Source organism: Panthera tigris, chromosome B3 (genome assembly GCF_018350195.1).
Source record: "Panthera tigris isolate Pti1 chromosome B3, P.tigris_Pti1_mat1.1, whole genome shotgun sequence".
Lineage (NCBI taxonomy): Eukaryota > Metazoa > Chordata > Mammalia > Carnivora > Felidae > Panthera > Panthera tigris.
In genome coordinates, this window is record NC_056665.1 from 33,939,391 (window position 1) to 33,966,190 (window position 26,800).

The 26,800-nt window shown below is 37.6% G+C and overlaps 1 protein-coding gene across 7 annotated transcripts in view; it reads left to right on the forward strand.

The window, feature by feature from the left end:
• MYO9A (myosin IXA) overlaps nt 1-26,800 on the forward strand; it is a 282,301-nt gene that overhangs the window by 204,222 nt on the left and 51,279 nt on the right. For all 7 annotated transcript variants that reach the window (XM_042988478.1, XM_007084561.3, XM_042988481.1 and 4 more), the window contains 2 exons: nt 11,864-11,975; nt 15,517-15,578. In XM_042988478.1, coding sequence (XP_042844412.1) covers nt 11,864-11,975; nt 15,517-15,578 — 174 coding nt within the window. The remainder of the gene's footprint in view (nt 1-11,863; nt 11,976-15,516; nt 15,579-26,800) is intronic.

The window sequence follows — 26,800 nt, forward strand, 5'->3', positions numbered from 1 at the left end:
TACAAATAATTTTTCACTTTTCCCTTGCCTTTCGCTCATACATTTATTGTTTCATTTGTTTCCTATAAAAATTTTTAATCATCTGGGATTTATTTTAGTCTTGAATAAGGTAGGGATCAAAGTCTGATTTATTTTTAAAAGCATGTCAATTCTCTGAACTGTATTCAATGATGCATTTCTTTTGCAATGATTTGAAATATCACTTTTGTAATATACTTCATTCCAAATGTATTTGGGTTTAATTTTGAACTTTCTCTTTTTATTCATTGATCTGTTTATACACATACCAAATTTTTTAAATTACTTTTTATGTTATCAAATATATGTACATGTATACCCCCCTATACACATGATATACAAGACTCTAAAGTCTTGAAGGCTTTTCTCTTACTTTGACTAAGTTTTTATTTTAATTCCAGTACATTAACACACAGTGTTACATTAGTTTTAGGTGTACAATGTAGCGATTCAACACTTAACATACAATAGCCAGTGCTCATCACAAGTATACTTAACCCCATCCCCAATTTAATCCAGTTACCACCCTTTCCCCATCCAGTAACCATCAGTTTTGTTCTCTATAGTTAAGAGTCTATTTCTTGGTTTGCCTATTTTTTTCTTCTGTGTTCATTTGTTTTTAAATTCCACATATGAATGAGATCATATGGTAGTCGTCTTTCTCTGACTGACTTATTTTACTTGGCATAATACTCTCTAGCTCCATCCATATCATTGCAAGTGGCAATATTTCATTCATTTTTGTGGCTAAATAATACCTATTGAATATATACATGCCACAGCTTGTTTATCCATTCATAAATTGATGGATATTTGGGCTCTTTCCCTAATTTGGCTATTGGTTGATAATGCTGCTATAGACATTGGGGTGCACGTATCCCTTTCGATTAGTATTTTTGTATTCTTTGGGTAAATACCTAGTAGTGTAATTGCTGGATCATAGAGCAGCTCTATTTTTTTTTTAATTTTTAAACATTTATTTATTTTTGAGAGAGAGAGAGAGAGAGAGAGAAAGGGGAGAGGGAGGGAAAGAGAGAGGGAGACAGAGGATGGATCCAAAGCAGGCCCCATGCTGCAAGCGCAGATCTCACACGGTGTGAGATCATGACCTAAGCCGAAATCAAGAGCCAGCTTCCCAACTGACTAAGCCACCCAGGCACCCTGGGCAGTTATATTTTTAAGTTTCTGAGGAAGCTCCATACTGTTTTCTAGAGTAGCTGCACCAGTTTTTCATTCCCACCAACAGTGTAAAAAAGGATTCCCTTTCTTTACATCCTTCACCAACTCCTGTTGTTTCCTGTGGTGTTGTTAATTTTAGCCATTTTGACAGGTGTGAGGTGATACCTCACTGTAGTTTTGATTTATACTTCACTGACGATGAGTGATGGTCATCTTTCCATGTGTCTGTCTGTTAGCCATCTGTATGTCCTCTGGAAAAATGTGTTTATTTCTTCTAATTTTTTAACTCAATTATTTGTTTTTTGGGTGTTTAGCTTTGTAAGTTCTTTATATATTTTGGATACTAATCTTTTATCAGATATGTTATTTGCCAATATCTCTTCTCATTCCTTAGGTTACCTTTTAGTTTTGTTGATTGTTTACTGTGCAGAAGCTTTGTATTTCAATGTAATCCCAGTAGTTTATTTTTGCTTTTGTTTCACTTCAGGAGACATCTAGAAAAATGTTGCTATGGCTGATGTCAGAGACCTTACTGCCCTTGTTCTCTTCTAGGACTTTTATGATTTTAGATTTCACATTTAGACTTTGATCCATTTTGAGTTTGTTTTTAGTGATGTGTGGTGTAAGAAAGTGGTCGAGTTTCATTCTTTTGCATATAGCTGTCCAGTTTTCCCAACATTATTTGTTGAAGAGACTTCCCTTTTCTCATTGGATATTCTTTCCTACTTTGTCAGAAATTAATTTACCATATATTTGTGGGTCTATTTCTGGATTTTCTGTTCTGTTCCATTGATCTGTGTGTCTCTTTTTGTGCTGGTACCATACTGTTTTGATTATTACAGCTTGGTAATATAACTTGAAGTCTGAAAGAGTGGTGCCTCCAGATTTGCTTTTCTTTTTCAAGATTACTTTGGCTATTTGGGGTCTTTTGTGGTTCCATACAAATTTAGGATTGTATATTCTACCTCTGAAAAATGCTGTTGGTATTTTGATAAGGATTGCATTAAATGTGTAGTAGATTGCTTTGGGTAGTACACACATTTTAACAATATTTGTGCTTGTAATCTATTTCTTTGTGTCATCTTCTATTCCATTTCTTTCATTGGTGATTTATAGTTTTTGGAGTATGGGGTCTTTCATGTTGTTAGTTAGGTGTCTTACTATTTTTGGTGCAATTGTAAATGGGATTGCTTTCTTAATTTCTCTTTTTGCTGCTTCATTACTGGTGTATAGAAATGCAACAGATTTCTGTACATTGATTTTGTGTCCTGCAACTTCATTGAATTTATTTGTCAGTTCTAGCAGTTTTTTGGTGGAGTCTTTAAGGTTTTTCCATACATAATATCATGTGTCTGTGAACAGTGAATGTTTTCCTTCTTCCTTACCAATTTAGATACCATTTATATCTTTTTGTTGTCTGAATGCTATGGCTAGGACTTGTAGTACTATGTTGAATAAAAGTGGTTAGAATGGACATCCTTGTCTTGTTCCTGATCTTAGGGGGAAAAACTAAATATGATGCTAGCTATGGGTTTTTCATATGTGGCCTTTATTTATTATGTTGAGGTATGTACCCTCTAAATCTACTTTGTTGAGGGTCTATCTCATGAGTGGATGTTGTACTTGTCAAATGCTTTTTCTGCATCTATAGACATGATCATGTGGTTTTTTTCCTTTCTCTCATTGATGGGATGTATCACGTTGATGGATTTGTGAATATTGAACCATCTTTTCAACCCAGGAACAAATCCCACTTGATTGTGATGGGTGATTTTTTTTTAATGTATTGTTGGATTTGGTTTGCCTGTACTTTGTTGAGGATTTTTGCATTTATGTTTATTAGAGAATGCTGGCCTCATAGAATGAATTGGGAGGTTTTCTTCCCTTTTCTATTTTTTGGAATAGTTTGGGAAGAATAGGTATGAACTCTTATTTAAATGTTTGGTAGAGTTCACCTGTGAAGCCATCTGGTCCTAGACTTTGTTTGTTGGGAATTTTTTCATTACTGATTCAATTTCTTTGCTAGTAATCAGTCTGTTCAAATTTTCTATTTCTTCCTATTTCATTTTTGTTAGGTGATATGTTTCTAGGAATTTATCCATTTTTTTCTAGGTTGTCCAATTTGTTGGCATATAATTTTTCATAATATTCTCTGTGTATATCTGTGGTGTCAGTTGTTTTTTCTCCTGTCTCATTTGTGATTTTATTTGAGTCCTTTCTCTCTCTCTCTCTTTTTTTCTTAATAAGTCTGGCTAGAGGCTTATCAATTTTCTTGATTTTTTTTTTGGAGAACCAGCTCCTGGTTTCATTCATCTGTTCTATTAATTTCTTCTTTTATTTTCTGGGTGACTGATTTGTTGTTTAGTAGCATGTTATTTAACCTCCACATATTTGGTCTTTCCAGAGTTTTTCTTGTGGTTGACTTCTAGTTTCATAGCGTTGTGGTCAGAAAAGATGCATGGTATGACTTTGATATTTTGGATTTGTTCAGGCTGATTTTGTGGGCTAATATGTGATCTATTCCAGAGAATTTTCCATGTGTGCTTGAAAAGAGTGTGTTTTTCAGCTGATTTAAGATGAAATATTCTGACTATATCTGTGAAATCCATCTGTTCCAGTGTATCGTTCCAAGCCATTGTTTCCTTCTTGATTTTGTGTAGATGATTTGTCCATTGATGCAGGATGCATTGTTAGCAAAATTGACATTGGGCCACCAGTTTTATGATGGAGCCATGAAATGGCTGCAATGGCTGGGGACATGAGGCCTGGTGTGGCAGTGCACTGTGGCTGGTGTGGTTGGGCCTGATGCTGGATGGTGGCTGGGGGTGCATGGCTGAATGCTGCTGTTGGGTGCAGTGTATGGTAGCAGCAGCACACCTGGTGGGTGGGTGGGGAGCATGCAGCTTTATCGAAATGTGCCCTGAGCCCTGGGCCAAGGCTGCAAGTGTCTGGGTGTACAGCTCCTCATCCTGTAGGTGGCTCTGTGTTTGTGCTGGGGGCCAGGGGAGAAAAATGGTGACTGCCAGCTCCCTTGTTTTCATAGAAGTCCCCCACCTCACTCCAAAATCAGCTTTAATTTATCTAGCTCCCATTTGCCCCCCAGTATTGTGTAAACTGCTATTTTTATGTCCTCTCTGTGCAGGTTACTATCTCTTTAAGGGATAGTATCTCAGCTATCAGTTGCCCTCCCAGCTCACCCCTTGCTGAGTCAGCTGACTTTTTTTTTTTTTTAATTTACATCCAAGTTAATTAGCATATAGTACAACAATGATTTCAGGAGTAGATTCCTTAATGCCCCTTCCCCATTTAACCCATTCCCCCTCCCACAACCCCTCCACTAACCCTCTGTTTGTTCTCCATATTTAAGAGTCTCTTCTGTTTTGTCCCTCTCCCTGTTTTTATATTAGTTTTCCTTCCCTTCCCTTATGTTCATCTGTTTTGTACCTTAAAGTCCTCATATGAGTAAAGTCATATGGTATTTGTCTTTCTCTAATTTCGCTTAGCGTAATACCCTCTAGTTCCATCCACATAGTTGCAAATGGCAAGATTTCATTCCTTTTGATTGCCGACTCCATTGTGTGTGTGTGTACACACACACACACACACAACATCTTCTTTGTCCATTCATCTATCCATGGACATTTGGGCTCTTTCCATACGTTGGCTATTGTTGATAGTGCTGCTATAAACATGGGGGTGCATGTGTCCCTTCGAAACAGCACATCTGTATCCCTTGGATAAATGCCTAGTAGTGCAATTGCTGGGTCATAGGTTAGTTCTTTTTTTTTTTTTTTTTTTTAACGTTTATTTATTTTTGAGACCGAGAGAAACAGAGCATGAATGGGGGAGGGTCAGAGAGAGGGAGACACAGAATCTGAAACAGGCTCCAGGCTCTGAGCTGTCAGCACAGAGCCTGACACGGGCTCGAACTCACGGACCGTGAGATCATGACCCGAGCTGAAGTCAGCCGCTCAACCGACTGAGCCACCCAGGCGCCCTCTATTTTTTTTCTTTAACATTTATTTTTGAGAAACAGAGTATGAGTGGGAGAGAGTGGGGCAGAGAGAGAGGGAGACACAGAATTCGAAGCAGGCTGCAGGCTCCGAGCTGTCAGCACAGAGCCGGACGCAGGGCTCAAACTCATAAACTGCGAGATCATGATCTTAGCCGAAGTTGGACGCTCAACTGACTGAGCCACCCAGGTGCCCCAGTTCTAATTTTAATTAAAACATTTTTGTTCAGTGTTTATTTATTATTGAGAGACAGACAGCGCATGAGCACGGCGGGGGGGGGGGGCGCAGAGAGAGGGGGAGACACAGAATCCGAAGCAAGCTCCAGGCTCTGAGCTGCCAGCACAGAGCGTGACATGGGGGTCGAATACATAAACCGTGAGATCATGACCTGAGCCAAAGCCGGACGCTTAACCAACTGAACCACCCAGGCGCCCCTATTTTTAATTTTTTGAGGAACCTCCATACTGTTTTCCAGAGTAGCTGCAATCACTTTGGATTCCCACCATCATTTGAGTCAGGTGACTTTTAAAGATCCAGGCTGATGGGGTGCCTGGGTGGTTCAGTCGTTTGAGTGCCTGACTTCACCTCAGGTCATGGTCTCATGATTCGTGGGTTCGAGCCCCACATCAGGCTCTGTGCTGACAGCTCAGAGACTGAAGCCTGCTTTGGATTCTGTGTCTCCCTGTCTCTCTGCTCCTCCCCCACTCACATTCTGTCTATCTCTATCTTTCTCTCTCTCAAAATAATAAATAAGCATTAAAAAAAAAAAAAAACAAAAAAAAACCACTCCAGGCTGCAAGTCCCACTGGTTTTCCAAACTCACTGAATTCAACTCCTCCTGGGTTTTAAAACCAAATGTTATGGGGATTATTCTTCACCATGTGAGCTGCCTTGGTGTGAGGGCCCATTTCTTTGCCCTCTCTGCACGGGTAGCTCTTTCCCTACTGCAGGCAGCCTCCCTCCACTTTTCTGACTTTCCTAACCTTTCAGATGCAGTTTCTTCTGTGTATCTTGTTGTGGAGTTTGTTCTGCTTGTCTTCAGTTCACTCTCTGTTTATTGACCTGAATGTGAGTGATAACGTAGATGTAAATGTGGGACAGGATGAGCTCAGAGCCTTCCTACTCCACCATCTTCCCAAACTTTTTGTTTGTTTGTTTGTTTTTTAAAATTTTTATTTATTTATTTTTAGTTTTCAAATTTGTTTTTGAGAGAGAGACAGAGTGTGGGGTGGGGGGCGGGGGGCCAGAGAGAGAGACACACACAGAATCCAAAGCAGGCTCCAGGCTCTGAGCTGTCAGCACAGAGCCCAACATGGGGCTCAAACTTGTGAAACGTGAGATCATGACCTGAGCTGAAGTCTGATGCTTAACCGACTGAGTCACCCAGGTGCCCCTGTTATAGACTTCATGCAGAGTAACCATCTTTGGTTAACATATTATTTCTTGAGATGGAATAAATATAGTTACTAACATACAAGCTTTCTGAATTAAACTACGATTCAGTTGTGCTTCCCTGAATTTTAGCAATTAGATTTTGAATGATTATAGAACATTCCTTCTTTTTGTTTAATATTTACAGATACCCATTTATTTATTTTATTATTTGCTTTTATTTTTTAATTTACATCCTAGTTAGTTAGCATATAGTGCAACAATGATTTCAGGAATAGATTCCTTAATAACCTTACCAATTTAGCCCATCCCCCCTCCCACAATCCCTCCACCAACCCTCTGTTTGTTCTGTATATTTAAGAGTCTCTTATGTTTTGTCCCCCTACCTGTTTTTATATTATTTTTCCTTCCCATCCCTGTGTTCATCTATTCTGTGTCTTAAAGTCCTCATGTGAGTGAAGTCATACGATGTTTGTCTTTCTCTGACTAATTTCACTTAGCATAATACCCTCTAGTTCCATCCACGTAGTTGCAAATGGCAAGATTTCATTCTTTTTGATTGCCAAGTAATACTCCATTATATATATGTATATGTGTGTATACATATACATATACATATATATGTGTGTGTGTGTATCTACACACACCCCCCACATTGTAAAAAAAATTTTTTTAATGTTTGTTTATTTTTGAGAGAGAGAGTGAGCAGTGGAGGGGCAGAGGGAGATGGAGACAGAATCTGAAGCAGGCTCCAGGCTCTGAGCTGTCAGCACAGAATCCGATGTGGGGCTCGAACCCATGAACCGTGATATCATAACCTGAGCTGAAGTCAGACGTTCAAAAGACTGAGCCACCACATCTTCTCTTTCCATTCATCTATCAATGGACATTTGGGCTCTTTCCATACTTTGGCTATTGTTGGTAGTGCTGCTATAAACATTGCAGTGCATGTGCCTCTTCGAAACAGCATACCTGTATCCCTTGGATAAGTACCTAGTAGTGCAATTGCTGGGTCATAGGGTAGTTCTATTTTTAATTTTTTGAGGAACCTCCATACTGTTTTCCAGAGTGGCTGCACCGGTTTGCATTCCCACCAGCAATGCAAAAGAGATCCTCTTTCTCCGCATCCTCACCAACATCTTTTGTTGCCTGAGTTGTTAATGTTAGCCATTCTGACAGGTGTCAGGTGGTATCTCATTGTGGTTTTGATCTGTATTTCCCTGATGAGTGATGTTGAGCATTTTTTCATGTGTTGGTGGGCCATCTGAATGTCTTCTTTGGAGAAGTGTCTATTCCTGTCTTTTGCCCATTTCTTCACTTGATTGTTTATTTTTGAGGTGCTGAGTTTGATAAATTCTCTGTAGATTTTGGATACTAAATCCTTTATCTGCTATGCCGTTTGCAAATATCTGCAACCATTCCATTGGTTGCCTTTTAGTTTTGCTGATTGTTTTCTTCGCTGTGCAGAAGCTCCTTTATTTTGATGAGGTCTCAGTAGTTCATTTTTGCTTTTGTTTCCCTTCCCTCTGGAGATGTGTTGAGTAAGAAGTTGCTGCGGCCAAGGTCAAAGAGGTTTTTGCCTGCTTTCTCCTTGAGGATTTTGATGGCTTCCTGTCTTATATTGAGGTCTTTCATCCAATTTGAATTTATTTTTGTGTATGGTGTAAGAAAGTGGTCCAGGTTCATTCTTCTGCATGTTGCTGTCCAGTTTTCCCAGCACCACTTGCTGGGAGACTGTCTTGGTTCCATTGGATATTCTTTCCTGCTTTGTCAGAGATTAGTTGGCCATACATTTGTGAGTCCATTTCTGGGTTCTCTATTCTGTTCCATTGATCTGAGTGTCTGTTTTTGTGCCAGTCCCATACTGTCTTGATGATTACAGCTTTGTAATACAGCTTGAAGTCTGGGTGGGATACCTCCTGCTTTCGTTTTCTTTTTCAAGATTGCTTTGGCTATTCGGGGTCTTTTGTGGTTCCATACAAATGTTAGGCTTGTTTGTTCTAGCTCTGTGAAGAATGCTGGTGTTATTTTGATAGGTATTGCATTGAATATGTAGATTACTTTGGGTGGTATTGACATTTTAACACTATTTGTTCTTCCTATCCAAGAGCATGGAATCTTTTTCCATTTTTTTTTTTATGTCTTCTTCAATTTTTTTCATAAGCTTTCTGTAGTTTTCAGTGTATAGATTTTTCACCTCTTTAGATAGATTTATTCTTAGGTATTTTATGGTTTTTGGTCCAATTGTAAATGGGATCGATTGGCGTATAGGAAGGCAACTGATTTCTGTGCATTGATTTTATATCCTGCAACTTTGCTGAACTCATGGATCAGTTCTCACAGTTTTTTGGTGGAATCTTTTGGGTTTTCCACATAGAGTATCATGTCATCTGTGAAGAGTGAAAGTTTGACTTACTCCTGGCCAATTTGGATGCCTTTTATTTCTTTGTGTTGTCTGATTGCTGAGGCTAGGACTTACAATACTATGTTGAATAACAGTGGTGAGAGTGGACATCCCTGTCTTGTTCCTGACCTTAGGGGGAAAGCTCTCAGTTTTTCCCAATTGAGGATGATGTTAGTGTTGAGTCTTTCATATATGGCTTTTTTGATCTTCAGGTATGATCCTTCTGTCCCTACTTTATTGAGGATTTTTATCAAGAAAGGATGCTGTATTTTGTCAAATGCTTTCTCTGCATCTATTGAGAGGATCATGTGGTTCTTGTCCGTCTGTTCGTTCTTTCTTTCTTTCTTTCTTTCTTTCTTTCTTTCTTTCTTTCTTTCTATGTTTATTTTTGAGAGAGAGAGAGAGAGAGAGAGTGTGTGTGTGTGTGTGTGTGTGTGTGTGTGTGTGTGTGAGTGGGAGAGCGTCAGAGAGAGAGAGGGAGACATAGAATCTGATGCGGGCTCCGGGCTCCGAGCTGTCAACACAGAGCCCAATGCAGGCCTCCAACTCATGAACGATGAGATCAGACCTGAGCTGAAGTTGGACACTTATCCGACTGAACCACCCAGGTGCCCCTCTTGTCCTTTCTTTTATCTATGTGATGAATCACATTGATTGTTTTGCGGATATTGAACCAGCCCTGCATCCCAGGTATAAATCCCACTTGGTTGTGGTGAAGAATTTTTTTAATGTATTGTTGGTTGGCTAATGTTGAGGATTTTTGCATCCATGTTCATCAGGGAAATTGGTCTATAGTTCTCCTTTTTAGTGGGGTCGTTGTCTGGTTTTGCATCAAGGTAATGCTGGCTTCATAGAAAGAGTTTGGAAGTTTTCCTTCCATTTCTATTTTTTGATACATCTTCAAGAGAATAGGTGTTAACTCTTTCTTAAATGTTTGATAGAGTTCCCCTGAAAAGCCATCTGGCCCTGGACTCTTGTTTTTTGGGAGATTTTTGATTACTAATTTGATTTCTTTACTGGTTATGGGTCTGTTCAAATTTTCTGTTACTTCTTGTTTCAGTTTTGATAGTTTATATGTTTCTAGGGATTTGTTCATTTCTTCCAGATTGCCCATTTTATTGGCATATAATTGCTCATAATATTCTCTTATTATTGTTTTTATTGATCTCTCCTCTTTCATTCTTGATTTTATTTGGGTCCTTCCCTTTTTCTTTTTGCTCAAACTGGCTAGTGGTTTATCAATTTTGTTAATTCTTTCAAAGAACCAGCTTCTGGTTTCATTAATCTGTTCTACTTTTTTTTTTTTTTTTTTTTTTTTTTTTGGTTTCTATAGCATTGATTTCTGTTCTAATCTTTATTATTTCCTGTCTAATGCTGGTTTGGGTTTTTATTTGCTCTCCTTTTTCCGTCTCTTTAAGGTGTAAGTTTAGGTTGTGTATCTGAGACCTTTCTTCCTTCTTTAGGGAGGCCTGGATTGCTATCTATATTCCCTCTTATGACTGTCTTTGCTGCATCCCAGAGGTTTTGGGCTGTGGTATTGTCATTTTCATTGGCTTCCATGTACTTTTTAATTTCTTCTTTAACTTCTTGGTTAGCCCATTCATTCTTTAGTAGGATGTTTTTTAGTCTCCAAGTATTTGTTATCTTTCCAAATTTTTTTTTTGTGATTGATTTTGAGTTTCACAGTGTTGTGGTATGAGAATATGCATGGTATGGTCTCGATCTTTTTGTACTTATTGAGGGCTGATTTGTGTCCCAGTATGTGATCTATTCTGGAGAACATTCCATGTGCACTGGAGAAGAATGTATATTCTGCTGCTTTAGGGTGAAATGTTTAGAGTATATCTGTTAAATCCATCTGCTCCAGTGTGTCATTCAAAGCCATTATTTCCTGTTTAGATGATCTGTCCATTGTTGTAAGTGGGGTGTTGAAGTCCTCTACTATTTTAGTATTACTATCAATGAGTTTCTTTATGTTGGTGATTAATTGATTTTATTTAGGTGCTTCCACATTTGGAACATAAATGTTTACAACTGTTAGATCTTCTTGGTGGATAGACTCCTTAATTATGATATAATGCCCTTCTTCATCTCTTGTTAAAGTCTTTATTTTAAGGTCTAGATTGTCTGATGTAAGTATGGCTACTTCAGCTTTCTTTTGTTGACCATTAGTATGATAGATGGTTCTCCATCCACTTACTTTCAATTTGAAGGTGTCTTTAGGTCTAAACTGGGTCTCTTGTAAACAGCATATAGATGGGTCTTATTTTCTTATCCATCTGTTACACTGTGTCTTTTGATTGGAGCATTTAGTCCACTGACGTTTAGAGAGAGTACTGAGAGATACAAATTTTTTGCCAATATGTCTTCTTGTAGAGTTGGAGTTTCTGGTGGTGATCTCTGGTCCTTTCTAGTCTTCCTTGCTTTTGGTCTTTTTTTTTTTTTTTTTTTCCCCTCTTGTCTTTTCTCCCCTCAGAGAGTTCCCCGTAAAATTTCTTGCAGGGCTGGTTTAGTGGTCATGAAGTCCTTTAATTTTTGTTTGTCTAGGACCACTGATTTTTATAATTTAAAATGCTGATTCAGAGTCATGCAAAACAGCTCTTGTATGTTTGTAGCATTCCTTTCTGTTTTCATACAAGTTGATCTTGTTTCTCTAATAGATTGTTAGCTTTTTGAAAGTAGGGACCACATATATTGCCTTTATTTAGTTTCTCAGAAGATCATATTTACTCCTGGAGTAAATGCCCATTGAAGACTTAACAAGGGATTGAAGGATTTCCCATTGGCTGACTATGTTAGGACAGCATTTGTTATGTTGGCTTTAACATAAATGCTATGTATTTTTTTTTTTATTCAGGTAGAAGAGCACAATGGTCACATCTTTAAGGCCACCCAGTATAGCATCCCTACATACTGTGAGTACTGTTCTTCCTTGATATGGATAATGGACCGAGCCTCTGTTTGCAAATGTAAGTATGAGTGATCTTTTTTTTTTTTAAAGGAATCCATCTAGCTTTACTACAGTAATTCCAAACATTTCACCATGAACCTCATTTTTGCTATATAATCTTGTCACATGTGGCAGAACACATGTACTTTGTCAGACACCCATCTATCCGTTCTTTGAAGTGCAAAATAAAGTACAGAGACCTGAACTGACTTCTCTAGGTTCTCAGGGGTCCCACTTTAAACTTGTGGCTAAGAAGGGTCTGGGCCCTGCTGTCAGGACTCACATCGAAAGCCACTCTTCCAGAAACTTTTTATCTACATTTAGTAGCCTGAGGAACCAATTTGTGAGTTTCTTCAAAGAGGAAGAGCTCTTCTGAGGGAAGACAATTACCCTCAGAAATTATAGTACTTTTATTTAGCCAATATGAGTGATCTTTGAGAATTTTTTTTGACCCCTTGATATTTCTATTTCCTAAGTTTACTTACATTTTTTTTTAACATAAAGGAGTAATTCACACTTCCTGATTCTTTAACTTCATTTCACTGTACTCTTTCACCTACTCCCTGTTGCCAAACCAGATATTTTGGTGTTGTTTGGTCATTGTACTTGCAGCTTACTTTATCTGAAATGCTCTTCTCCCAGACGTTAGTATGACTTACTATTTCAGTTAATCTATGTCTTCACTCAAATGTTACCTCTTAGAGAGCTCTTTCCTTACTGTCCTATCTGAATGCCACTCTGTCCCCTAATTTTGTGTCCCTTAATTCTCTGTCTCCTTCCTCAGCTTAATAGTCTTCATAGCACTTATCACCACCCAAGGTTATATTAAGTACTTATTTTCTTGTTTGTCAGGCTGTCCCACTAGAAAGACATATAAGGTCAGGAAACTTAATTGTTTCTTAATACCAGATCACTTGAAACTTAATACCAGATCAGTTCTGGTATTACAAATTTTGATAAATATTTGTTAGGTAGATGGACCTATAGATGGATGGATGAATTAATGCAAATATTATTAGGCTATAACCAAAAAAGTACTTTTTTTCTACTTGTAATCTTCTTTGTTAAACTTTTTTTGTGTGTGAAAGTTTATTTATTTTGAGAGAGAGAGAGCTGATAGGTAAGTTGCAGAGAAGGAGAGAGAGAGAGAGAGAGAGAGAGAGAGAGAGAGAGAGAGAGAGAGAGAATATCCCAAACAGGCTCTGCACTGTCAGCAGAGAGCCCAGCACGGGGCTCAAACTCACAAACTGTGAGATCCTACCTGAGCTGAAATCAAGAGTCAGATGCTTAACCAACTGAGCCACCCAGGCACCTCTGTAATGTTCTTAAAAAAAAAAAAAAGTTTATTTTGAGAGAGAGGGAGAGAGAGCGTGAGCATGCAGGGGAGGAGCAGAGACAGAGGGAGAGAGAGAATTCCAAGCAGGGTCCATGCTGTCAGTGCAGAGCCCAGTGTGAAGCTTGATCTCATGAACTGTGAGATCATGATCTGAGCTGAAATCAAGAGTCAGGGGGCGCCTGGGTGGCTCAGTCGGTTGAGCGTCCGACTTCAGCTCAGGTCACGATCTCACAGTTCGTGAGTTCGAGCCCCGCGTCAGGCTCTGGGCTGATGGCTCAGAGCCTGGAGCCTGCTTCCGATTCTGTGTCTCCCTCTCTCTCTGCCCCTCCCCCATTCATGCTCTGTCTCTCTCTGTCTCAAAAATAAATAAACATTAAAAAAAAAAAATTAAAAAAAAAAAAAAAGTCAGATGCTTTACCGGCTGAGCTGCCCAGGAGCCCCTCTACTGTAATCTCATCAGAATATTTAAGTCTGTGAATGTGAATAGAGACTTTTTATAGGTCACCTTGGTTCTGGGTTCTGGCTTACAGAGTACCTTCAGATTCTTTTCCTGTCATGCCATACGTCTACCGTGGTGCTTTCAGTAATTCTTGGAGGTTTTGTTTCCTAGTGGCCTGGAATTGAATGACTGAAGTATTAGGAAGGGCTGTGTCCAGTAGGACAAGGATGAAAGTCATGGTCACCATTGTGGAATCACCATTATTAGATATGTTCATTTGTTCTGTCATCAACAATGGTTTCTTTTTGTTTTATTATTGATAATCTAAAAAAATTACAGTAAGAACAAAATAGGAAGTAGTTTGCCATTAACTTGACTGTTTGATGTTAGTCTGAGTCCAGTAGGTTTGGTATAAATGTCTCTGTGTTTTAAAACTGAAAATGGAAAAAAATCTGCTTTTTATGACTTGGGTGGGCTTGGTTTGATTTCTAAATAGAATTAACTGACTTTGTGATTATACTGGTGGTTTCACCTGCACAATGAGATAGCCTCCCCTATTTGATCTCGGTCTTGAAAACCTCACAAGTTATGTTTTAGAAGCTCAAAAAGAATACTTAGGTGTTGATATCAAGGGGTAGAACTGGTGTAGCAAAGTGACACCGGTCAGGTATGTTTTCAGTATTCTCTCACTGCTTCTTCCCACTACCAATTGCCTAACAACCCTTTTCTCTGCTGCTCCAGGGAATAATTTCTCCTCTGAAACTTTTCTTTATCTTTTTTCTCAGTCACAACTGATATTGTTTATATTCTGGTTCCTCAGAGCTCTATTCTGGACTTTCTAAGATAGTAAATAAATAAAGCCTTTCTTAGATCTTAATGTGCTACCCAACGTACTTTCATTTCAGCAGGAGTCTTTGGTGGTAATACGTTTCTTCCTCCTTGGAATGATTCTTAATAGGTATTTTTGGCACTTTAATAGATTGCAGAGCCAGATATATTAGGAGAGCATAAAGACTAATTTGTGAGTCAGGTCAGAAAGATAGAAAATATTCTGTAGGAATATGGCAGGTGCAGGGAGGAGGAGTAGGCAGTGATGAAAGATTAAAAGCTTTTTCATAGGCAGTAGTTAGAAATTTTAGGCATGTTTTTCAGCTTCACTTTTCTAAATAGAATGGGTTAAAATGCTTTTTTATTGTTTTTTTTTTATATGAAATTTATTGTCAAATTGGTTTCCGTACAACACCCAGTGCTCATTCCAACAGCTGCCCTCCTCAATGCCCATCACCCACTTTCCCCTCCCTCCCACCCCCATCAACCCTCAGTTTATTCTCAGTTTTTAAGAGTCTCTTACGGTTTGGCTTCCTCCCTCTCTAACTTTTTTTTTCCCCTTCCCCTCCCCCATTCTAATACCATATGAAACATATATATGATATTATAGCAGCCTCAAATTTAAAGAAAATATTTATGTCTAAAACAAAGTTGTAAACTTTTTTTTTTAATTTTTTTAATGTTTATTTATTATTGAGAGACAGACACAGAGTGTGAGCAGGGGAAGGTTAGAGAGAGGGAGGAGACACAGAATCCAAAGTAGGCTCCAGGCTCTGAGCTGTCAGCACAGAGCCCAATGCGGGGCTCGAACTCACAAATTGCGAGATCATGACCTGAGCCGAAGTTGGTTGCCCAACCGACTGAGCCACCAGGCCCCCCTAAAGTTGTAAACTTTTTCAGTTCTTGTCATTGATGTACAGGCTTTTAAAAATACTGCATTCTTAATCTGTTTTTCAGTATGTAAATATGCTTGCCATAAGAAATGCTGTCTGAAAACCACAGCCAAGTGCTCTAAAAAGGTAAGAAATTATCACCTATGAGTAGTAAATAACAGATATATTGGTCTTTTCTACCTCATGAAAGAAAGCAAGTCCTCTTCAATGGTTTTATAGAGCAGTGGTTTTCAGACTTTTTGATCACAACTCACAGAAATACACTTTATGTCATGATCCAGCATACATATATATATAGGGATAGGTATATAATTGGATTGATTTTCCTGGAACTATATTTACCTTTACTATTTGGGAGAGCTATAAAACTGGTTTCACAACTGACAGTTTATTAAAACACTGCTTTTAAAGGTTTTCCACTTCATTAAATGCTCATAACTCTTACTAGAAATTGTCTTGAAAGTGGTAGGCTATAGCTAAAGATTTTAACATTAACAGCAAGATTCACCAGCCCAGTTGGTGTTTTTACATAATTCAGCTTGGATACACAGAGATCTAAAAGGTATTAAACATGTACTTTGACACTTTATTTTAAAGGAAGCAATGATTTTTGATAGATTTCAGGCTTTTTTTGCTATATAATCACATTTTTTTTACTTATTAGTCACATATGGACAGTTGTAACAATACTATACAAATCTGAACTGTAATATAAATGTGTGTGTATTGTTTACAACCCAGGTACAGTATTTGCATCTGTTCCAAATTAGTAGACAAATCATGGCAAGGTGTACAAGGAGAAATTTTATTCAAGGCTTAAAATCCAATGAAGGTGAGATATTTGCTTTGAGCTTAAATAGCTTGTGACAGACTATTACCCATGCTGAGAATAACTGAAAAAAGTGTTGCTGCACATCAGAGAGCTAGCTGCCCAGGAAAGTTGGACTTTGTTGGAATGTCGATCCTAGAGAGAAGATAATTGCATGTTAGTGAATCTGTATCTGTGAGATGTTTTTCTCCTAGTAGGAATTTGTCAATTTTTGCTGTAGAACAAGAAACCACAATTTCAAGCAGAGGACCACATTTAAGAGTCAGAGAAGTCAGCACAACTTTTAGGAATCTCATAGGGCAATGGAGGCAAAAGTTGGAATTTGGGATTGCCAAGACCAGGAATTTGGGATTACCAGGATCATGCATGATCCAGGTGTAACCCTTAAACTCAGAGGTTTTTCCCTCAAGACATTCTCTGAATTCTTAAGCTATATGGGGTAAAAGGCTAAAAAGCTAAACTGGAAAAAATATCAGAGTTCTCTGCAATTTCACACTGTTAAGGAAAAAAAATTGGAGTTCTGTGATCCACCTTCAGAGAGGGGCCCTACTGAATGTCCTACACTTGCACTGAGACCTCTGAAGAGCTGTACTCTCAGAAAGGGAGTGAGTCATTAATAGGCTGGACGTTATAAAAGCTGAAGACGAGCTTTAAGGCATTCTTTGATTAGATTAAGATGATCTGTTCCTTAATTTGGCTACCCATCAGAGAGAATAGGGTGAACCCTCTCCAAAGAGACATAACATCATCCAACGTTTATATTTTATCTATATATAATAACAGATATTAAGAAATGAGACAGAGAAAAAAACACATAGACAATGTCAGTAGACTCATAGATGACCCAGTTACTGAATTTTCAGACCTGGACTTAAAAACCTTTTTTATCAAATATGTTGAAATATAGATAAAAAGAAAATTTATTTTTTATCAAAATCTGAAATATACATTTAAAAAAGAGGCAAATGGAGATTCTAAAAGTAAAAAATGCAATTGGAATTATAAACTCAAAAGATGGGCTCAACAGCATATTGGTCATAGGAGAAGAGAAGATTGGTGAACTAAAAGATAGGTCAGTAGAAATCTATAAGTGCAGAGAGCAAAAAAGAAGGGGGAAATACAAAGATAAACACGAGAAACATCTAGGAAAAGATGAAACGTTCTTAAATGTGGGTAATTTGAGTCCAGGAAGAAAGGAAAGAGAATAAGGAAAAAGCAACATTTTAAGAGATAATGGCCAAGACAATCAAGTCACAGGTTCATGAACCATTTTTAACCTAAAGCGGGATAAATACAAAGGAAGCCACACCAGATGGACACTTCTCCAAATGAAAGGAAAAAAAAATTCCTTAAAAGCAGTCTGAAAGGAAAAAATAAAAGCACTGCTAAAGCAGCAGTGAAAAAAACTGACAACTGGCTTCTCAACAGAAATGATGGAAGTCAAAAGACAGTGGCCTGACATGTTTTGAGTGTTATAATAAAATAAAGCTAACTCAGAGTTTTGTACCTTGTGACACTAGCTTTCAAAAATGAAAACGGGGGCACCTTGTTGGCTCAGTCAGTTAAGCGTCTTGATTTTGGCTCAGGTCATGATCTCATGGTTCATGGATTGAGCCTCATGTTGGGCTCTTTGCTGACAGTGCAGAGCCTGCTTGGGATTCTCTCTTATCCTCTCTCTCCCTGCTCCCCAACTCGTGTACGAGCACTCTCTCTCTCTCAAAATAAAGAAATAAACATTGAAAAAAAAAGTGAAAATGATGTGAAATTATTTCTAGACAAAGACTCAGAATATGTCACCAGCAGCCTTGCACTAAAAGAAATACTAAAGGAGGTACTCCAGGCAGAAGGAAAATGACATTGGATAGAAACAGAAACATAGGAAAGAATGAAGAAAAATGCATAGAGTGAATAATATTTACAAATCTAAATGAATATGACCAAAAATACAATAATGTCTTTTATAACACTTCAAATATATAGTTGACTCTTGAACAACAGGGGTTTGAACATCATGGGTCCACTTATTTGTGGATTTTTTGATAAATACAGTTATGTAAGTGTATTTTCCTTATGATTTTATTTTTTTAAGTGTTTATTTAATTTGGATAGAGTGCACAAGCTGGGGAGGGGCAGAGAGAGAGGGAGTCAGAGAATCCCAAGCAGACTCCATGCTGTCATCACAGAGCCCAATGCTGGGCTTGATCTCATGGATCACGAGATCATGACCTGAGCTGAAATCAAGAGTTAGACGCTTGGCCACCTGAGCCACCAAGGCACCCCTTCCTTATGATTTTCTTGATAACATTTTCTTTTCTCTAGCAGTGTACTTCATTGTAAGAACACAATGAATAATACATATATAACATAAAAATGTGTTGATTGACTGTTTATGTTATCAGTAAGGTTTCCAGTCAGCAATAGGCTATTAGTAATTAAATTTTAGAGGACTCAAAAGTTACATGCAGGTTTTTGGCTACATAGGAAATTGGTGCCCTTAATTCCTACATTGTTTGAAGGCCAACTATATAGAATTAAACTGCCTGACAACAATAACAACACAAAAGTTACTTGGGTAAATAGAATTAAACTATACTAAGGTCCCTGGGTTACCTGGGAAGTGGTTAAATTGTTCAAAATACATTAGACTTAAATATGTTATGGATATTTGTTTTAGTCTTTAACCACTAACAGAAAAGCAAATGAATATATGTCTTAAAAGCTAATAAAGATGGGAGAATGGAAAAACGAAAAATATTTGATCTAAACGAAGACCAGAAATGAGAGGAACAAACATAAATTAGATCAGAAAAGAAAATACATAACAGATTGGTAGGTATAAGTCCAAATATATTGGAGATTACATTAAATGTTAATAGGTAAGATACTTCCAGTTAGAAGACTAGGTTAAAACCAACTGAAAAATCTCAATGATATGCTGTTTACAAGCATTCTTAAATATAAAGATACAGAAAGGCTGAAAGCAAAAGGATAGATTTGTATGCAAAGACTAACAAATAGAAAGGTGGTGTGTGTATACTAGTACTAAAGTGTATTTTAGGGCAAAAAACATTTCAGATGAAGATGTTTTGTAATGATAAAATGGTCATCCCATCAGGGAGATATAAAAATTCTAACCTTTTTTATTTTTTTAATGTTTATTTTTGAGAGAAAGAGTGTGCACAAGTGGGGGAGGGGCAGACAGAGACAGAGACAGAGATAGAGACAGAGAATCTAAAGCAGGTTCCAGGCTCTGAGCTGTCAGCATAGAGCCTGATGCAGGGCTTGAACCCATGAACTGTGAGGTCATGACGTGAGCTGAAGTCGGACATTTAACTGACTCAGGCACCCCCAAAAATTCTAACATTAGGAGAGACTTGATATTATTGCTTTAATACCTAGAGACAAAAATTTAATAAGGGTGCAAATGATAGAAAAACAAGATGAAAAAACTTGACCTAGTTGATGTGTAATGAACCTTGCAGTCTTTTCAAGAGCACATGGGGCATTTGAGAAAAATTGATTATATGTTGGATTATAAAAAGCAAGTCCCTACAAATTTCAAGAGGATTGAAAATGTTGAGAGTACATTTTTTGACCCAAGTGATATTAAGCTCTAAATCAACATAAAGATAACTAGATAGTCTTCAAGTACTTGGAAATTAAGCAATACTCTTATAAATTACAATAAAAATGAAAAAATATTTTGAACTAAATGATAAAGTATGACTAGGTACAAAAGTGTGGGTACAGCAAAAGTTGTGAGTAGAGGACTAATTATAGCTATTTTAAATGCATACAGTTAGAAAGGATGTAAAGAAAGAAATGATCTAAACTTCTATCTCTAGAAGATGGGGAAAAGTAACCTCAGCAAATTTAATCCAAAGGCAGTAGAAGGAAGATAATAAAGAGAAATAAATGAAATCAAATCTACAAAGCCAAATTTTAGCGCTTTGGAAATACTAAAACCATGGATAAACTCTTAACAAGAGGGATTAATAAAAAGAACTTCTAAAAAACAAATTGTCACCATAAAATAATTCATGTATCATTGCAGATACTGTATACATTAAAAAGGCCTTTAGTTAAAGGCTATTAATGGATACCTTGATGCTAACAAATTTGACAATTTATTTAAACTAAGAAAAATAGAAGATCTGAAGAATCATATCAATTAAAATCGAGTTAGTAATTGAAAATCTTCCCACAAAGAAATTCTAGGTCTGATCTTTGCTTAATTAACTACTTCCCAAAATTTAAAAAAGAAACAATACCAAATTTCTATAGATTCTGCCAGTGAATGGTGAAAGAGTGAATACTTCATAACTTTTCCCCCCAAACTGACTTACGAAGATAGTGAAACCTTAAAGTCAAACATGAAGGGATATTACAATAAAGGAAAATTGTAGGTCAGTCTATATCATAGCATAGATATAAAAAAATCTTAAACTATTAGCACTTAAATCTGTGTTAATGGAAAAAAATGAAAAAAACCTTTGTGATAAAGTTGGTTTTATTCTATGAATATAAAGTTGGTTTGTCATTCAAAAATCAAGTGACGTGAACTTCCTCTGAAGATGGTGGAGTAGGAAGATCCTAAGCTCACCTTATCCCATGGGTACAACTAGATCACACCCACATCAGTGTAAATAATTCAGAAAATGACCCAAAGACTGGCAGAACGTGCTCTCCACAGCTAAAGGTAGAGAAGAGGCCACATCGAAGAGGGTAGGAAGAGAGGAACTGTGGTGGGATCTAAGTGGACCCATAAGACTGTGTGAGAGAGAGGGACTCCATGGGCACACAGAGGGGAAGGACCTATGCCAGGCACCCCAGGCACAGGGTACTCACATGGGGAAGACAAATCTTCATGGCATGTGGCTTTGAAAACCAGAGGAACCTAACAATCAATGGGGCTTAACACCAGTAAATTTAAAAACCAGTGGGTTGGCTCTGGGAGAAGTGGGAGAGTAGAGCCCCCACCCTTAAAGAGACAGAAGAACAAACAGTCCTACTGAGATACAGCATAGAAGCAGCAGTTTGAAAAATGCATGGGGTGTATGGGAAGGATATTTATTTACTAATCTCAGAACATGTGCTGGAGAGGAAGGGATCTTTGGCAGACTTCTCCAAGAGCAGAAGAGCTGGTGGGTGCCATTTCCCTCTCTGCCCCCCAGCCTAGATATACAGGCTGCTATGAGAACCAGCACTGCAGCAACACTCTCCACTTAGCTTGCTGGCAGCACATTCTGCCGCCATGTTCTCCTGCAGAAATGCCCCCTCTAGTACATCCTAGGTCAGAGCCCATCCAAAGTGGTGCCTTGAGCCTGGCAGTGTGCAAGCAACACTGACAGGGACCGGCACCACTCCAAAGTGACTCCTGCCTAAAGGAGAGTAGAAGATAACCACATACATCAGTACAGCTGCAGCCCAGCAGTGGGCTGAGGTCAGACATCGGGTCTGACTGTAGTCCCTGCCAACCAACGAAAACTTTTCAGGGGACAATACAAGGAAAGCAGCCTGTAGTTTGGTGCTACTGCATGTTTGGCCAACTCCTGGTCTGAATCAACTTAAGGCCAAGGTGGCCCTAGACTGGCCCACTAGCAATACATGGGCCAAACCCTGCTCACAACAGGCAGTGAGAGCCATTGCAGATGAATGGACTGAAGGCAAACACGGCTTAGCTACAACAGCATGGTGCGTGCAACATACATAGGAGACACCCCTGAAACATCAGGTTCTGGTGAACAGGGGACATTGCTCTGTAGGCCATTACAGGACCTCTTCTTCATAAAGTCATCAATTTCAAGAGTGGGAGATGTAGCAGACTTTCTTAACACATAGGAACAGATGCAGAGAGACAAAATGAGGAGACAGAGGAATATGTCCCAAATGAAAGGACAGGACAAAATCACAGCAAGGGAGCTAAACAAAACAGAGATAAGTAATATGTCTGATAGGGAATTTAAAGTAATGGTCATAATGATACTGGATTTGAGATAAGAGTAGAGGAACTCAATATGACCCTCAACAAAGAGATAGAGAACATGAAAAAGAACCAATCAGAGATTAAGGACCCAATAACTAAAATTAAAAATAGATGGAATAAATAGACCAGAAGAAGCAGAAGACAGATCAGCAGAGGTCAGAGTAATGGAAAGCAACCAAACTGAACAGGGGAGAGAAAAATACTATAATAAAAAATGAAAATAGACTATGGGAACTAAGCAATACCATCAAGTGCAATAACATTTCCACAATAGGGACCCTAGAAAGAAAAGAGAGAGAAAAGGTGGCAGAAAATTATTTGAAGAAATAACAGATGAAAACTTCCCTAATATGAAGAAGGAAACAAATCCAGATCCACAGAGAGCCCCCAACAAAATCAACTCAAGGAGGTCCACATGAAGACACATAATAACTAAAATGGCCAAAAATATTGTTAATAGAGATAATTTTAAAAGCAGCAAGAGAAAAGAAAATAAATACATACAAGGGAAATCACTTAAGGCTAATAGCTGATTTTTCAGCAGAAACTTTGCAGGCCAGAAGAGAGTGGCATGATATATTGAAAATCCTGAAAAAACAAAAACCTGCAACCTGGTTGCAGAATTGTATAGAATACTCTATACAGCAAGGCTGTGATTCAGAATAGAAAGAGAGATAAAGAGTTTTCCGGACAAACAGAAATTAAAGGAATTCATCACCGCTAAACTAGCCCTATAAGAAATGTTAAAGGACAGAAATGTTTCCTTTCCTTTGTCTGGAAAGAAAGACCATAAGTAGTAGGAATAAGAAAAATAGGAAAAGCAATAAAAATAAGTATATCTGTAAAAATCAGTCAAGGAACTGACAAAATTAAAGATATAAAATGTGACACCATATACCTAAAACATGGTGGGAAGGAGTGAGGAATAAAGTATGCGGTCAAACTTAAGTGACCACCAATTTAAAGACTGCTAAATGCATAAGATATTAAATATAAACCTAATGGTAACTACAAATCACAAACTGGTAGTAGATATCCAAAAAATAAAAGAGAAAGGAATCCAAGTATATCACTAAAGAAGGCCAGCAAATTGTGAGAGAAGAGAGCAAGGGACAAAAGGAACAGAGAACTACAAAACAACCATAAACAAGTAACAAAATGACAGTAAGTACCTACCTATCAATATTTACTTAGAATGCAAATGGACTAAATGTTCCAATCAAAAAACATAGAGAGATGGAATGGATAAAAAAACAAGGCCCATTATATGTTTGCTACAACAGACTCATTTCAGACCTGGAAACACCTGCAGATTGAAAGTGAAAGGTAGAAAAGCATTTATCATGCAAATGGAAATGAAGAGCCAGGGTAGCAATAGTTATATTGGACAAAATAGACTTTAAAACAAAGACTGTTAACAAGAGACAAAGAAGTACACTATATAATCATAAAGGGAACAGTCCAACAAGAGGGTATGATAATTATAGGGGTGCCTGGGTGGCTCAGTGGTTAAGCATCTGACTTTGGCTCAGGTCATGATCTCATGGTTTGTGAGTTCAAGCTCTGCGTTGGGCTCTTTGCTGACAGCTCAGAACATGCAGCCTGTTTCAGATTCTATGTCTTCCTCTCTCTCTGCCCCTCCCCGACTTGTGCTCTGTCTTTCTCTGTCAAAAATAAACATTAAAAAAATAAAAAACGAAGATATAACAATTGTATATATTTCTGCGCCTTTCTACATAAAGTAGCTGATAACAACCATAAATGAAGTAATTGATAGTAATACAATAGTAGGGGACTTTAACAACCCATTATATTAAGGGATAGATCATACAAACAGAATATCAACAAGGAAACAGTGACTTTGAATGACACACCAGACCAGATGGATCTAAAAGATACATTCAGAACATTCTATCCTAAAACAGAAGAACACATACTCTTTTTTTTTTTTTTACACATATTCTTTTCAAGTGCACATGGAGAATTCTGCAGAATAGGTTACATATTAGACCATAAAAAAAGTCTCAACAGATTCAGAAAGACTGAAGTCATACCATGCATCTTTTCTGACTACAATGCTATGAAACTAGGAATCAACAACAACAAAAAATCTGGAAAGAATACAAATACATGGAGGTCAAATAACATGCCATTAAATGATGAATGGGTCAACCAAGAAATGAAAGAGGAAATCAGAAAAACTCATGGATATAAATGAAAATGAAAACACAACAGTCCAAAATCCTTGGGATGCAGCAAAACTTTGTAATAGGGAGGTTTTGAGCAGTACAGGCCTACCTCAAGAAACAAGAAACATCTCAAATAAACAACGTAACCTTATACCTAGGAGAGCTAGAAAAGAACAAACAAAACCCAAAACTAGTAGAAGGAAAGAAGTAAAGATTAGAGCAGATAAAAGGAAATAGAAACTAAGAAGACAGCAGAACAGATGAATGAAACTGGGACCTGGTTCTTTGAAAAGATCTAAAAATTGATAAACTGTTAGCAAGACTCCAGAAGAAAGGACTCAAACAAAATCAGAAGTGAATAACCACTGACACCATAGAAATACAAAGGATTATAAGAAAATATTATGAAAAATTATATGCCAACAATTTGGGCAATCTAGAAGAAATGGATAAATATATAACCTCCCCAAACTGAGTCAGGAAGAAATGGAAAATTTGAACAGACCAGTTAGCAACAATGAAATTGAGTCAGTAATTAAAAAAAAAAACAACAACAAAAAACAAACAAAATCCTCCCAACAAACAAGTCCAAGACCAGACAGCTTCATGGGTGAAATCTAACAAACATCTAAAAAATAATTAATACCTATTCTTCTCAAACTGTTCTAAACAAGAAAAAAGAAAGCTTTCAAACTCATTCTATTAGGCCAGCAATACTCTGAATCAAAACCAGATAAAGACAGTACAGGAAAAGAGAACTACAGGTCAATATCTCTGATAAATATAGATGCAAAAATCTCAACAAAATATTAACAAAGCAAATTCAGCAGTATATTAAAAAAATCATTTGCCATGATTAAGTGGGATTTATTCCTGGGATGCAGGAGTGGTTCAATTTTTGTAAATCAATTAATGTGATACATCACATCAAGAAAAAGTATAAAAACTATGTGACCATTGCAACAGATGCAGAAAAAGAGTTTACTGAAGTTATACCATCCATTCATGATAAAGACCCACAACAAAGTAGGTTTAGAAGGAACATACCTCAACATAATCAAGGCCATATATGAAAAATCTATAGCTAACTTCATAGTCAATGGGGAAAAACAGAGCTTTCCCCCTAAGGTCAGGAAGAAGACAAAAATGTCTACTCTCACCACTTTTATTCAGCATAGTATTGGAAGTTTCAACCACAGCAGTCAGACAGATATGGAAATAAAAGGTATGGAAATTGCTAAGGAAGAGATAAAACTTTCACTATTTGCAGATGACATGATACTATATATAAAAAAAACTAAAGAGTCCACCAAAAAGGTACTGCTAAATAAATTCAGTAGGATTGCAGAATACAAAATCAATCTATGGAAATCCACTGCATTTCTATACACTAAGTAGCAGAGAAATTAAGAAAATATTCCCATTTAGAATTCTACCAAAAATGATAAAATATCTTGGAATAAACTTAACCAGAGAAGTGAAAGTCCTGTACTCTATTAACTGTAAAACAATGATGAAAGAAATTGAAGATGACACAAACAAATGGAAAGATATTCCATGTTCACGGATTACAAGAACAAGTTTCGTTAAAATGTCCGTACTAACCAAAGCAATCTACTGGATTTAATGCAATTCCTATTAAAATGCCAGCAGCATTTTCATAGAACTAGGACAAATAATCTTTTTTAAAAGTTTATTTATTTTGAGAGAGAGAGAGAGTGGGGGAGGGACAGAGCAAGAGAGTGAGAGAATCCTAAGCAGGCTCCACACTGTCAGCACAGAGCCCAATGCAGGGCTTGAACTCATGAACCATGAGATCATGACCTGAGAGCCAAAATCAAGAGTTGGATGCTTAACCAACTGAGCCACCCAGCCACCCCACGACCAAGTTAGAAAAAGAGAATGATGCAAGAGAAGGAAAAGAGAAGAGATTTATAAAAAAAGATCTGAGTCTCAGAGATAATACCTGGCATTTTTATCTTCTGTGAATTACTTCAAATAATCTTCAGGATAAGCTGTTCTTTTACAGTCATGTAAACTGTAGTTAGTAGGATTATGATGTCAGATACACTATTTTTTTTAAATGTTTATTTATATTTGAGAGAGGGAGAAAGAGCATGAGTGAGGGAGGGGCAGAGAGAGAGAAAGGGAATCTGAAGCAGGCTCCAGGTTCTGAGCTGACACAGGGCACAAACTCCTGGACCGTGAGATCATGACCTGAGCTGAAGTAGGAAGCTTAACTGACTGAGCCACCCAGGTGCCCGCAGATACACTAATTAAAGTAAGAAAGAGCTTGAACACTAATCATGGGTCAGTCTGTGTGTGCTTCTGCCTTTGCCTATGA